Source organism: Martes martes (genome assembly GCF_963455335.1).
Source record: "Martes martes genome assembly, chromosome: 13".
Classification (NCBI taxonomy): domain Eukaryota; kingdom Metazoa; phylum Chordata; class Mammalia; order Carnivora; family Mustelidae; genus Martes; species Martes martes.
This window is the reverse complement of record NC_137901.1, coordinates 63,677,936-63,690,504: the sequence shown is the minus strand read 5'-3', so window position 1 is coordinate 63,690,504 and position 12,569 is coordinate 63,677,936. Positions and strand designations below refer to the sequence as shown.

The 12,569-nt window shown below is 45.6% G+C and overlaps 1 protein-coding gene across 3 annotated transcripts in view; it reads right to left on the bottom strand.

Moving 5' to 3' along the window:
- Positions 1–12,569, bottom strand: part of PI4KA (phosphatidylinositol 4-kinase alpha) — a 116,078-nt gene that overhangs the window by 35,612 nt on the left and 67,897 nt on the right. For all 3 annotated transcript variants that reach the window (XM_080821027.1, XM_080821028.1, XM_080821029.1), the window contains exons 20-23: positions 7,908–8,016; positions 7,419–7,555; positions 7,129–7,262; positions 3,998–4,080 (exon numbers count right to left, since the gene is read on the bottom strand). In XM_080821027.1, the coding sequence (XP_080677153.1) occupies positions 3,998–4,080; positions 7,129–7,262; positions 7,419–7,555; positions 7,908–8,016 (463 nt within the window). The remainder of the gene's footprint in view (positions 1–3,997; positions 4,081–7,128; positions 7,263–7,418; positions 7,556–7,907; positions 8,017–12,569) is intronic.

Below are 12,569 nucleotides of genomic sequence, written 5' to 3'. Positions count from 1 at the left end.
GGGCGGGGAGAGCAGGCAGGCACTGCACCTCTGTGCCCCAGGCCCAGCCAGAGGCTGAAACATAAAGAGGCATCACGTATGTGTTTGTCATCAGGAAAAACAGGCCCCTGAAACTCTGAGACCTGGAAAGTGATTAGTGTGACCTGGACAGATGCCCCAGCAGGGAGAGGCTGATCTCTAAGAAGCTGGGTTTGGTGGAGGAAATTTTGTTTTGGGGTGTGTTCAGTGTAATATCTTCTCATGTAGCTCTTAGGAAACTGAAAGTGTAAGTTCCTAATGAAAAACCGTCAGATAGTGGTGAGATGCCAATGATGATCACGCAGTAGTCTCTATGGAGATTTTTACTTAAAAACAGCCACTTTCCTTTTTGTGCTCAAAGTTAGCTTGGGATTACCTCGGTCTTAGTCTGTACTAACTGACTGTAGCTGGCAGGCTACGCAGGAACACACGGGGGCTTGGCTCATACCGTACAGAGGATGTCCCAGCCATCCCCTTCGGGGGCTGCTAGATGCTTCTTATAACCTCTCTCCTGCTTGGTTCTGAAAACTCATCAATAACCAATCTCCAAAAACATCTCCTTCCCACCTCCCACGTTTTAGGGGAGAAAAGGAAGAGGAAAGTACACTCAGTAGGTACACATTTATCAGCTTAACCCTCAGTACCATATTTAGGACAAAAATAACCCATTTGGAAATCAGGTGGAAGAGTACAACGTACTGCGGATATTAAGTGTTGGTAAAGTGGACATCAGGCCCCATGGCAATTTAATTTCCTCTTTTTAAAAAATTTATTTTTTATTTAAATTCAATTGTATTAACCTGTAGTGTATTATTAATTTCCGAGGCAGAATTCAGTGATTGATCAGTTGCACATAGCACCCAGTGCCCATTACATCAAGTGCCCTCCTTAATGCCCATCACATCCAGTTACCCCATCCCCTAACCACCTCCCCTCCAGTAACCCTCAGTTTGTTTACTAGAGTTTCATTGTCTTTTATGATTTGTCTTCCTCTCTGTGATTTCCCCGTCCCTCTGTTTTTAACTTATTTTACTTTACCTTCCCTTCCCCTATGTTCATCTGTTTTGTTTCTTAAATTCCACATGTGAGTAAAATCATATGGCATTTGTCTTTCTCTGACTTATTTCGCTCAGTATAATACCCTCTAGTTCCATCCACGTCATTGCAAATGGTAAGATTTCATTCTTTCTAATGGCTGAGTAATATTCCATTGTATATACACCACATCTTTTTTATTCATTCATCTGTCAATGGATATCTGAGCTCTTTCTATATTTTGGCTATTGTGGACATTGCTGCTATAAACATTGGGGTGCATGTGCCCCTTAGAATCACTATGTCTGTATCCTTTGGATAAATACCTAGTAGTGCAATTGCTGGATCGTAGGGCAGCTCTACTTTTAACTTTGTGAGGAACCTCCATACTGGTTCCCACAATTTAATTTCCTCTTACAACACAGCGACAGAGAAACAGAGCTCAGAAGAGAATCACAATTTAGCTTTAGAAAGGTAACTGATTCTGTCTATAGATATTCTCATTAGGAGGCTGGCAAAATGTGGCAGGTTCTTAGGCCCCTAGGGGTTGGCAATCTCAATTTCTTTTTGTTGCTTACCCTCCCCTCCTTGAATCAAAGAAACTTAGACTGACCCAACTGTCTAGCACAAAATAGCTGTTAAATAGACAATGGGTAGATAGACAAGGAGAGCAAATCAATGAACAGCTCAGCCAGTGGTTAAAAGTGTCTCTACTATACCCCCAAGTGGTCCTGGGGCATGTGTGTAGGACCCTCTGAGTGTGGGACTCCTCTCCTGTATCCTGCACCAGTGGAAGAGGTCTCCTAGCATACAAACTGCCTGCATGTATCTTCTTCCACCCAGCCTCTAAAGGGCTCCTCCTAGTCCAGTCCTTTCCAGCACTGCCAGCAGGGGGAGCTTGCAAACCCCTCAGTCGGTCTTTCTCTGCCAAACCCCCCAAATAAGTTTACCCACTCAATTTCCCAACTGTCGTGCAATAGCAGGAAGGGCTCTTTAAAGGACTTATTGGACAAAGGTCTTACATGAGACAGCACCTCAGAATCCCTGGGGTGATTTTTTTTTTTTAAGATTTTATTTTTATTTATTTGTCAGAGAGAGAGAGGGAGAGAGAGAGAGCGTGAGCACAGGCAGAGGCAGAGGGAGAAGCAGGCTCCCCACCAAGCAAGGAGCCCGATGTGGGACTCCATCCCAGGACGCTGGGATCATGACCTGAGCCGAAGGCAGCTGCTTAACCAACTGAGCCACCCAGGCGTCCCACCTGGGGTGATTTTAAAAAAGATTCTTGAAGGACTGATTTTTCAATAATAGAAAAAACAGTACCAAAATTATCTGGGGATTAATTCTCCACTGGCAAGAACAAATTGATAGATTCTTCCCTGTGCCAATGGCTTCTAAACATGGGAAGGACTCCTCACGACTAATTGTACTTAATTAATAATAAATTTATTGATTTTAAGAATTCTCCATTAGCATTCCTCGAAATATTTACCCACACAATTAATCAATCAAGACTCAAGGATCTACTGCACTCAATTCCCTCAAATATTTAAGCACAATTACAAAACTGATCAAATTTTTCTAAGCATTTAATTAAAACCTGTGTCTAATATTTTAGAGTCTTTTAAATTTTTAAACAGTTTAAAAATCAACACATAGACCAACAGAAGGATGCTTAAAACCCATCAGCGACCTTATACTAAAACTGGTCAAACAGTGACTATACTATGCGCTTAACTTTTTTTCTTTCCAGTCTCAATTTTAATAACTCTTCTCATTTTTATTCCCATTCTTATCTTAGGTTTGCCTCACTAGAATTTCAGTAACTCTAATATTGTTATACCACCGGAGAATTTCATTTATTTGTTTTCCCAGGAGTCTGGTGCTTTTAGGACTGGCTGCATCTGAGACTCTCTGCGCACTCAGGATTTGAGGACATTTGCATCATTGGACTTTTAAGTCTTTGCATTTCATATAGATTTCCTTATTCTGAAACTTCCCCAGAAACGATGCAGTCGTTTGGACTGTGGATCATTGGTGCACAGGTCCTGATAGTCTGGCCTAGCCTGATGCACCACTGGGAGTGTCCATGGTCCTGAGTGGGGTCTCCTTAAGGCCGGTAGGACTAGTGAAGCATGGAGGGGTCTGAATCTGTCCCCCTAGCAAGCTCTCTAACAGCTACTTTCAGTTAACAGAGTACCTTTTGGCTACTCTGTGGGACGCCTCTGCCCCGTCACCTGCTGGGCACCCTTTCTACCTGGTCACTCTTGGAGGCCAGGCATGACTTTACTGCAGGTGCTAGGCCTCTTCCTGGACTGTGCAGCTCTTTCCTCTTGTTCACTCTTTCCTGATTATACAAGAGAAATAACTACTTGTCTTTACTTCACACTTAGTGGAAAAAACAAACATCTTATACATATAAACACATATATCCAATATATTTGGTATTACTGTTATATATGATACATTATTTCTGTTGCTTTGCTAAAATATGTAGATTATATATATCTTAGTGTATTTGGATATACACATTATCCTATTTATTTGCCCTTCTTTTAAGCAAAATAATAAAAATATGTATTCATGTTCAAACTGTGAAATCAAACTTTGAAATTGGTTCTTTGTCCTCCTAGCCTGCTCTGGATATTTAAAAAGCATAAAAAAGTCAAAAGATGCTCTAGGTCCATCAACGACTATGTGAGGAGCCCAGGATCCTTTTTGCATGAAATTTGCAGGTTGGAGCGTACAAGCATTGAGGGTGGACAAGAGTGATGCTCCTTAAGGCTATATCGTTGTAAGGTTATAACCTTATAACCTTAATCTTTCCAATGTAGCATGTAACTTCATAAAACTATTTTCTTCATGTAGACAGAAAACTGGGAGTAGTATTTCTTATTAGACTATTAAAGCTCATCTCCTGATCGGAGTACCACAACAAGGAACTTACCAGACTTGTCCTTCTGAATAGCTTTATCTTCAAAGTAGCAGAACATTACCTGGAAGCGGTCAGGATCTGTTGAGCGCAGTACCCTAGCAAGGAGAACAGTTTGGAGTAAATTTTGAGAAATCCAGGCCCTCCCTGTCACAGATGTGGTGCTGCCCAGAACTGGTGAGGCTGCGAAGAACCAATAACCTACGCCACTTCGAGGGTCCTGTGCTCACCCTTTCTGGAGGGAATTACCCACCCTCTCTCATAACGTTCCCACATTCGTTCCACCCAGCAACCCACCACTAGTGATAGATCTTAAGGGTTATGTCCATAAGGACTCTCCTAAGAGTGCTGGCTAAATGTCCATCGAGAGACTAGTTGGCTACACCGAAGTACACCCATTTAATGGCACATCACATAGCCACCAAAACGAGAGGTGACTCCATATGCACTGCTACAGAAAAACACCCAAGATGCATCGTTCCATGAGACAGCAAGGTGCGGGGGAAACGGGGACAGCACGATGTCAGCGACAGATTTTTGAAAGTCCTCCATGCGCCTTTGATGTGTAGGATATATATGTCTGCATTTATAGACAATTTCTAGAGAACTTCTAAAAGGGAAAGTAAAACTATCAAGAGTGGGGATCTCTGGATTCGGAGCCAGGAAAGTGAGATTTGTATTTTTCATCTTGAGCATCTTTTGCACCATCCCAATGTTTTCCTTCTCTTTTTTATTTTATGTGCCATTTTTACTTTTATAGTAGCTGTTTGGGACTACTTATTTGAGGGACTCCACTAAGATAGCACAGCCCGTGTGCACACAGGCAAGTGCTTGGTGGAGTGCATCTGTGGGCTTCTGCACCGACCTTCTGTGAGTCAAACCTTAGTAGGGTAGGCCGGCTGGCTTTAAGCACATGCATTCCTGAGTGCTCAGGTTCACAGCTTTTACATGATTTCTCATATTGCCAACTTCGCTGTTTTTTAGCAAGAGAGATTGAGAGAGTGAGTGCACATGTGGTGGGGGTGGGGGCAGAGGGAGAGGGAGAGAGCATCCCAAGCAGACTCCTGCTGAGCACGGAACCCAAGCTGGGCCTCGGTCTCACCCCAAGCCAAAACCGAAGTTGGGTACTCAGCTGACTATGCCACCACAAGCCCCCACTTTGCTGTTTTAAAGCTCTTATAATAACCAGTGGCTGGGACCCGAAGCCAGGCTCCTGAATAAAGGCTCCAGGGCTGCTTCTCCATGCTGACAATGCTCTCAGAGGTCTGGCAGGCAACCTGGGATGGGAGCTGGGGTCTTGGGAGCTGCCTGGGGGCTGTTCCCTGATGGTCTTGCTCTACCAGCCCACTCCACAGTGCGTCCTGAGATCCTGAGAACTCCATTCGTGGGCACCCTTGTGGGGAAGCAGGAGACAGCCCTGCCTGCGGGCACATGAGGCTGAGAGGGTCCAGGGACATCTCTTGTAGCCATTTGACCTTGGAGCAAACCAGGTTTTTGGTCTGTGTTGGCTTGCTTGTTTTGTCTTGGTTGGTTACTCTTTTAAAATATATTCTTTATAGAAAGGACAAGAGGGAACTATACTAATACATAGGGAATGGTGGTGGGATCAGTGGTTTTTCCTCTCTACTTATTTCCAAGTTTATGTGTAATGTTCTTATATTACTTTTGTAAAAAAAAAATGGAAAAGCATTTTTTTTTCAAATTATAATGAAAAGCATTTGCATTTTCATTTCATTTTTTTCATTTCACGGCTCTGTGGGACTCTGGGAGAGAATGGGTCACTAGTTTTCAAACTCTGCTCTGTTGTGGCACCCTCAGGTTACCAAGAGGCAGGGAGGAAGGGACAGGGCAGGAAGGTGGGCGCTCACCCCCACTCACCCAAAACAGTCTTAATCTATTTTATACGTTGAGCTTCTGAGTAAGAGTTCTTTTACCAGAGGGTTTCATGGCACCAAATAAAGATTAAACTGGTGGCATTGGGGCACCTGGGTGGCTCAGTGGGTTGGGGCCTCTGCCTTCGGCTCAGGTCATGATCCCAGGGTCCTGGGATCAAGCCCCGCATCAGGCTCTCTGCTCAGCAGGGAGCCTGCTTCCTCCTCTCTCTCTGCTTCTATGCCTACTTGTGATCTCTGTCTGTCAAATAAATAAAATCTTGAAAAAAAAAATGGTGGCATTCACCAAATATTCCCCCTGTTATGAACTAACACTTTCTTTTTCAAACCACTGGTAAACTTTTTCTATAACTTATTGCACCTATCCTATGATTCAACAAACAGGCGACATGTAATCTGACCTTTTCTGATGACAGGGACATATCATTCTGTAGCCAGTGTAGTCAGCTGCAGCTGACCACAGGCCTTACCATGGTGGAGCTGGAGCATTCACATAGACAGCAGTGCTCTGAGCACCCTAGCTGCTTTTTCCAGCCATCATTTAGGAGAGGCAGCATGGCACAGTGCTTAACAGACTACTTGGATCTCAGTCCTAGTCAGGAATTATTATCTTAGGTAACTAACTAAACGGCTCGGTGTCTCAGTTTCCTCACCTGTAAAATGGTATGTAACACTGCCTACCTCATAGGCTTTTTGGACAATGTGTCAATACAGGTAACTTAGCACAGTGCCTGGCGTGGCATAAGCACTCAATCCATGTTAATACTGGTATTGTCATGACAATTATTAGAGCTGTTAGGTCTGCCATGGTTACATATGCATCCTGAGCGCTGGGCCCCTGTGTGGCTGTTTTGGGACAGGCCCCTTCCCACTTCCCATTTGCTGTTTGTACTCAGCTGTGGTCCTGCAAACCAGTGCAATGAATGTCTTTGAACATGCTCAGGGAGGGCCAGTTCCTAACGGGGGCTCTTGCGCAGTCCAATGGACTGAGTTTGCAACGTCTATAGTGACTGCTCAGAAGGCTGTTCCTTATAAGGAGAAGATGATAGGGGAGTTTAGATACCTGGGGATTTATAAGATGTGGTGTTTGGTGCCCAATAGGGAGGAGCACACAAGAAGAGTGGTTTTGGTTTTTGCTTTTTAAGAAAGCTTGCATGTGTTGGGAGGAAGTGAAAAGAGTCCCATGCCCAGAAGGCAGAGAAGTTTAAAAATTAGCTCCAGTGTGGCTGTGCTGGGAGGCAAAGGCCTGGGTACCTCATATATTCCAGGCGGTAAACAGACAGGAGATAGGTGGACATGGCAAAGTCCAGCTTGTTGATGAGGGCGGACACTTCGGGAGCAGGGTCCAGCAGGTTGATAATGGTGCTGCGGAGCTCACTCAGTTCAGCCTGGGGGGAAAGAAACACTCGAGGGTTCACACAGGCACCCAGGGGGAAGGTGACCCTCCCCCAGGAGCAGTGGAAAGCATGTGATAACAAGGACAATGAAAGAGAGCTTAGCAAAACCCCTGCCCTACATCATCCTGGCAGGGTGAGAATCCTTACCGGGGTGACTGTGTCGTTTTTCATGGCCGAGTTATACTGGAGAACAGAGCGCAGGGGCTCTTTGCTGGGAAACGTGAGCAGGGGTGACTTGGTGGCTATTTCACAGACCCCCTCGTACCATTCTTCTGGCCAGAGTCCTGCAAGAGAGTACACATGAGTGAGACCACCACCTTACTCCAGAAGCACTGTGGGGCAGGTGATGCTGACCATTTCTGGAGTCCTGGGTCCTGTGTTTGCATCAATTTCCCCCTAAATGCGGCACAGAAATGAATTTGTTTCCTAACTCAGACGGGTTTTACCTAAGATACAGAGCACTGTCAGAATCCTAAACTACATCTGGGAAGTGTAACATTTACAATCACTTGTAGGAAGCAGCAGCTGAATTTGGGCAAATTTTGAATGCATGCACATTCGTAATTAGGGAGAGTTCTCTCACCTTTTTTTTCACACTGCACTCTGTCTTCTCCCGGGCACCGAGGATCCCCTTACCTGAGCCCTCCACTGCAAATCCCATCAGCACGGAATAGAGCCAGAAGTCCCGGAAGAGTTTCTGTAGCCGAGGCTTGGCTTCTTTGATGGGAGGTAACCTTCGGGTGAGCTGATGTGCGGACAGGGAGAAAAAGAGGTTATTTGCTCACAAGCCCTAAAACCTACAGATGTAAAATCAATCCCAGATTCATTCTCCAAGAATCAGTCAGTCATTTTGGGTAGGAAAAAACACACTGAGCAGTAACCAACACTTCTTGATCAATTCACTGGTAAATACTCCCCCATTCAGCAAACATTTATTGAGTAGCTAATGTGCACAATCCACCACGCCTGGGAGGTGAAAAGCCCCATTCCAAAAAGGCCTTTCTGCTGAGTTTGGAGGCAGGTGAGGAAATCATCACAGTGTGGCAGAGTTCCTGGAGAAGGTGTCACAGGTCTCAGTGCTACCGTGCAAGTAACCCTAGCCAGGCAGGGAAGGGAAAGCAGGCTGTCCAGCCATAGGGGCATCAGGCCCAAAGCCTGGGCCTGGGGAGGGCATGGAGGGCTGGGGAGGCTGAAGCTTAGGTGAACAGCTGTGCCTGGAGAAACAGGGTGATCATGAGAAAACTTGTGGGTTAAGGAGAAATGGCTTTCAGATCTTTCTGGGCAGCACAAGTTTTCCAACAGTCATCTTGGGCAGAATTCCAAGATTTAAAATAGGTAGAGGCAGAGTTGCTTAGGTGCAGCAGTGAGAGGCTGATGTCCCTGCATCCTTGCTCCAGATGGTGTCATGCCCAGTGTGAAGCAAGGAGTGGCTTGTAGGTTGTGCAAAAATGTTAAACTTGTGCACAGCGCCTGTTGGACAAGTTGGTCCTCACAGAACCCCCAGGGGATGTCAAGCCCTCTAAGGTGACAATCAAGCTACAACAAGGGGTCTCTGCTATCCAAACAGTCATGAAGGCCAAGGACACAGAGGTGGGGCACATGATGACACCACTGCTGGGAGGGCGGGGTCAGTGAGAGGGGTGCCTGCACCTGTAGCTGGTAGGACTATAAACTGGTACACTATTTCCTGGAAAGCAATCTGGGAAAATGCATCAAAAACTCTAAATAGCCCCATCATTTCACCTAAAATCCCATCTGTAAGGATCTATAAAAAAAATTTTTTTTTCTGATTTAGGCACAAAAATGTTGCAACATTTGTTAGAACAGAAAAATAAAGAGGAAAACACTAAATGTTTACCTGAACGGGGCATTTACATAAGTTAAAATATATCAGAAATTGTATTTTCTAAGAATATTTGGTTACACAGATAGAACTTACGTCAAGTGAAAAAAATGCAAAATGCACATAACATGGCATAGATTTAAGGTATATGTATATAAATGCATGTGCATAGAAAAAAGAGGAGAAATCTCCAGTTGCATAGTAATAATGATTATTTCTGGGTAGCTGGGTTGGCAGGAGCTTCTAGTTTCTTCCTTAATGTTGCCTGTATTTCCTGGAGTTCTGCCATAGATATGTTGCTTCCACAATCACAGGGAGAGTACAGGTGCTGGCTTAGGGCTGACAACATGCTGTGAAGGAGAGGCAAGCAGGCCCTCCCTGAAAGCCACTAGGGTGCTGTGCCCTTGGAGAGTGTCAGTCAAGATAGGGTGGGGGCTGCAGGGTGGCCTGTGGGAAGGTGCTAAGGAGGTGGAGAAGCACTGGGGAGGGCAGCAGTGGACAGCACTGTCTGAAGGTAGAAAGGACACTGCCACTAAAGCACACCTGAGGGGCTTCCAGCTTGCTAGTGGCCAAAGATGGTGGGTCTAAGGAAAAGCAGCTCTGGGACTGACTCTGAGGTGATGGAGCTCCCTAGGATAAGGTTGCAAGTAATGGTAGAGGCATAACGGGGCTCCCAGACCAAAGCCTTGGCTTGGTATTCAAGGTCAATGTGGCTAAGAGGTTCTGATGTCTTGTAAAGAGAACTTGCCTTTGGTGGTTACGGTCAGGCTTTCAGAATGTTTCACTCCCAACTAGATCAGAGGCCCCCAGTGATGGAAAGGTCCAAAATGGTTTTAGAACACTGAGAGAAAGTGACTGTCGAAAATCTGTCTCCACTTTGTGATCTTACTACTCCTCACCCTGAGAATGTCCTGCCTCCCTCCTAAGAACTAGGGCTTGGAAGTGCCCTATAGGTTCTCCCTGCACTGATGACTCCATCACACCAGCTGAGATGGCTCTGGTCCCCAGGAAGGGAAAACTGTGGTGGAATCACAAAAGGCCCCAGAAGTGCTCCAAAGCGACCTAAGATAAGGACACAGTGTACCCAGGCTGGTTAGGACTGTGGTTAGGACTGGTTGGGACACATTCCTGTGCTTCAGGAGAGACAGAAAGGAGTGAGGAGGTTGCAGAGAATGGCTAGAAGATGACAAACGGATCCTGTCTGGCCCCAAGACAGGACAGGCAAAGGGTAAAGGAAAGGGCTATAAGATAACTGACCTGCTCTCCCCTAAGAAGATCAAGATCAGAGAAAAGAAGTCTGAACTAGATGAAGGAGTCCAAAGAGACATAACAACCAGATGTAGTGTAGGAACCCTGACTGGATCCTAGATTTTATTTTATTTTATTTTATTTTATATTTTTAAAGATTTTATTTATTGGGGCACCTGGGTGGCTCAGTGGGTTAAGCCTCTGCCTTCGGCTCAGGTCATGGTCTCAGGGTCCTGGGATAGAGCCCCGCATCAGGCTCTCTGCTTGGTGGGGAGCCTGCAACCCCCGCCCCCGCAACCCGCCTGCCTTTCTGCCTGCTTCTGATCTCTCACTGTCAAGTAAATAAATAAAATTTTCTTTAAGATTTTATTTATTTGACAGAGAGAGAGAGATCACAAGCAGGCAGAGTGGCAGGCAGAGAGAGAGGGGGAAGCAGGCTCCCCACTGAGCAGAGAGCCCAATGCGGGGCTTGATCCCAGGACCCTGAGACCATGACTCGAGCCGAAAGCAGCGGCTTAACCCACTGAGCCACCCAGGTGCCCCTGGATCCTAGATTTTAAAAAGCTATGAAAGAAGTCGTGGAGAAATCTGACTGGGACTGGAGGTATGATGTAAGACAGAAGGAGTGAGTTTTCCCACATGTAACAGTGGTGCCGAGCAGGGTGGAGACACCTCCCACCCAACCATTTAGGAGATCTAGCTCCAGTGCCCAGGGCTGAAGTGTTGTGACTCTCTCTACAACTCCCCTCCAAACACCTCAGGAAACACCTGCGGGGTATGCACACATGGAATTAAGCAGATACGACAAAAACAGTAACTGTTTTATCTAGGAGGCTGGTATATGGATGTCCATTATTCAGTTCTTCCAATTGCCCTGTATATTTTTCAATCTCATAATAAAAAGTTGGAAAACATATCTAACCATAAGGTAAGCCTCGGAACTGGAAAGAAAACAATGGAGTACATGCGATAGAAGGTACTGCTTTACAGTGGGGGCCAAAACTACATACCTCCAGTGGGGAACAGACCCAAAAATGTCAATTGTCAAGAAGGGCTGAAATCCAGTTATTTCAACAGTGGGTTACATGATCAGAAATCCAGATATGTAAAAAACATTACCAGTTCGCTTAAAATAACCTAAGCAATACATACTCATAGAAAAGAAATTCCAGCAAAGTATATAATGGAAAAAATTAACACTTTCCACCTGCCTCCCATTTCCAGTGTTAAGAGTTGGCTGCATCTCCTTCCAGATCTTTTCTGTGAATAAACTCCATATGATGAAAGAGACAATAGCAAAGGTTTACTGAGCATTGACCAAGTGCTGGGCACAACTCTTTGTGCTTTCTGCACATTATCTCAGCATCTCATCTAATTTCCACAGCAACCTTATGCAGCAGGTATAACTACTGTCCTCAGCTCAGAGAGAACAGAGAGGGTGAGAGGTGGGATTCCCACCAGCGTGGCCAGCACAGCCTCAGAGAAACCCAGAACAGATGGTGGGAGCACAGCAGCTGTGCGGTGGGCCTAAGGGAAGACTCTGCAGAAAGAGTACCCAGTGCCAAGGCTCCAAGAAGGGCCCGGCTTGGGGTGTGTGAGAACAAGGTGGAAATGGAGGGAGGGGCAAAGAGCAGATCACATGGGGTTTATCAGGCCCCAGAGGAGTCTGTGCAGAGGGAAGGGCCTCTCTGAGCCTGTATGATGGTGCCCATGCTGAAGTCCCAGTGTTGAGCAGGAAGAGTGAAGGTTCTGAGAAAGCAGTGTGTGACCACAGCTACAGAATGCTGGCTGACCTGGACCCAAATCCAGCCACACCTGTCAACTCTTAAACACAACCGACAGCCTTCTTTACACGCCAGAAATTTCTCAAAATGAGCAACACACAGACGCCCCCTACAGGCTTCTCACACACTTACAGAGTCCTCAGAGAGTCCTGTTCTCACATCAGAGGGACTCTGGGTAACAAACACACTCTTGGGTACCAAAATCAGGTAGAAACACTCTGTGATAAGCTGGTCTTCCAAATAATCCAGAATATTCTAGTAATAATGTTTTAGATTACATAATTTAAAATAAATGTTAAAGAGTGATCCTAGGAGCACCTGGGTGGCTCATTTGGTTAAGCATCTGCTTTAGGGTCAGGTCACGATCTTAGGGTCCTGGGATCGGCCCCATATCAGGTGCCCTGCTCAGTGGAGAGTCTGCTT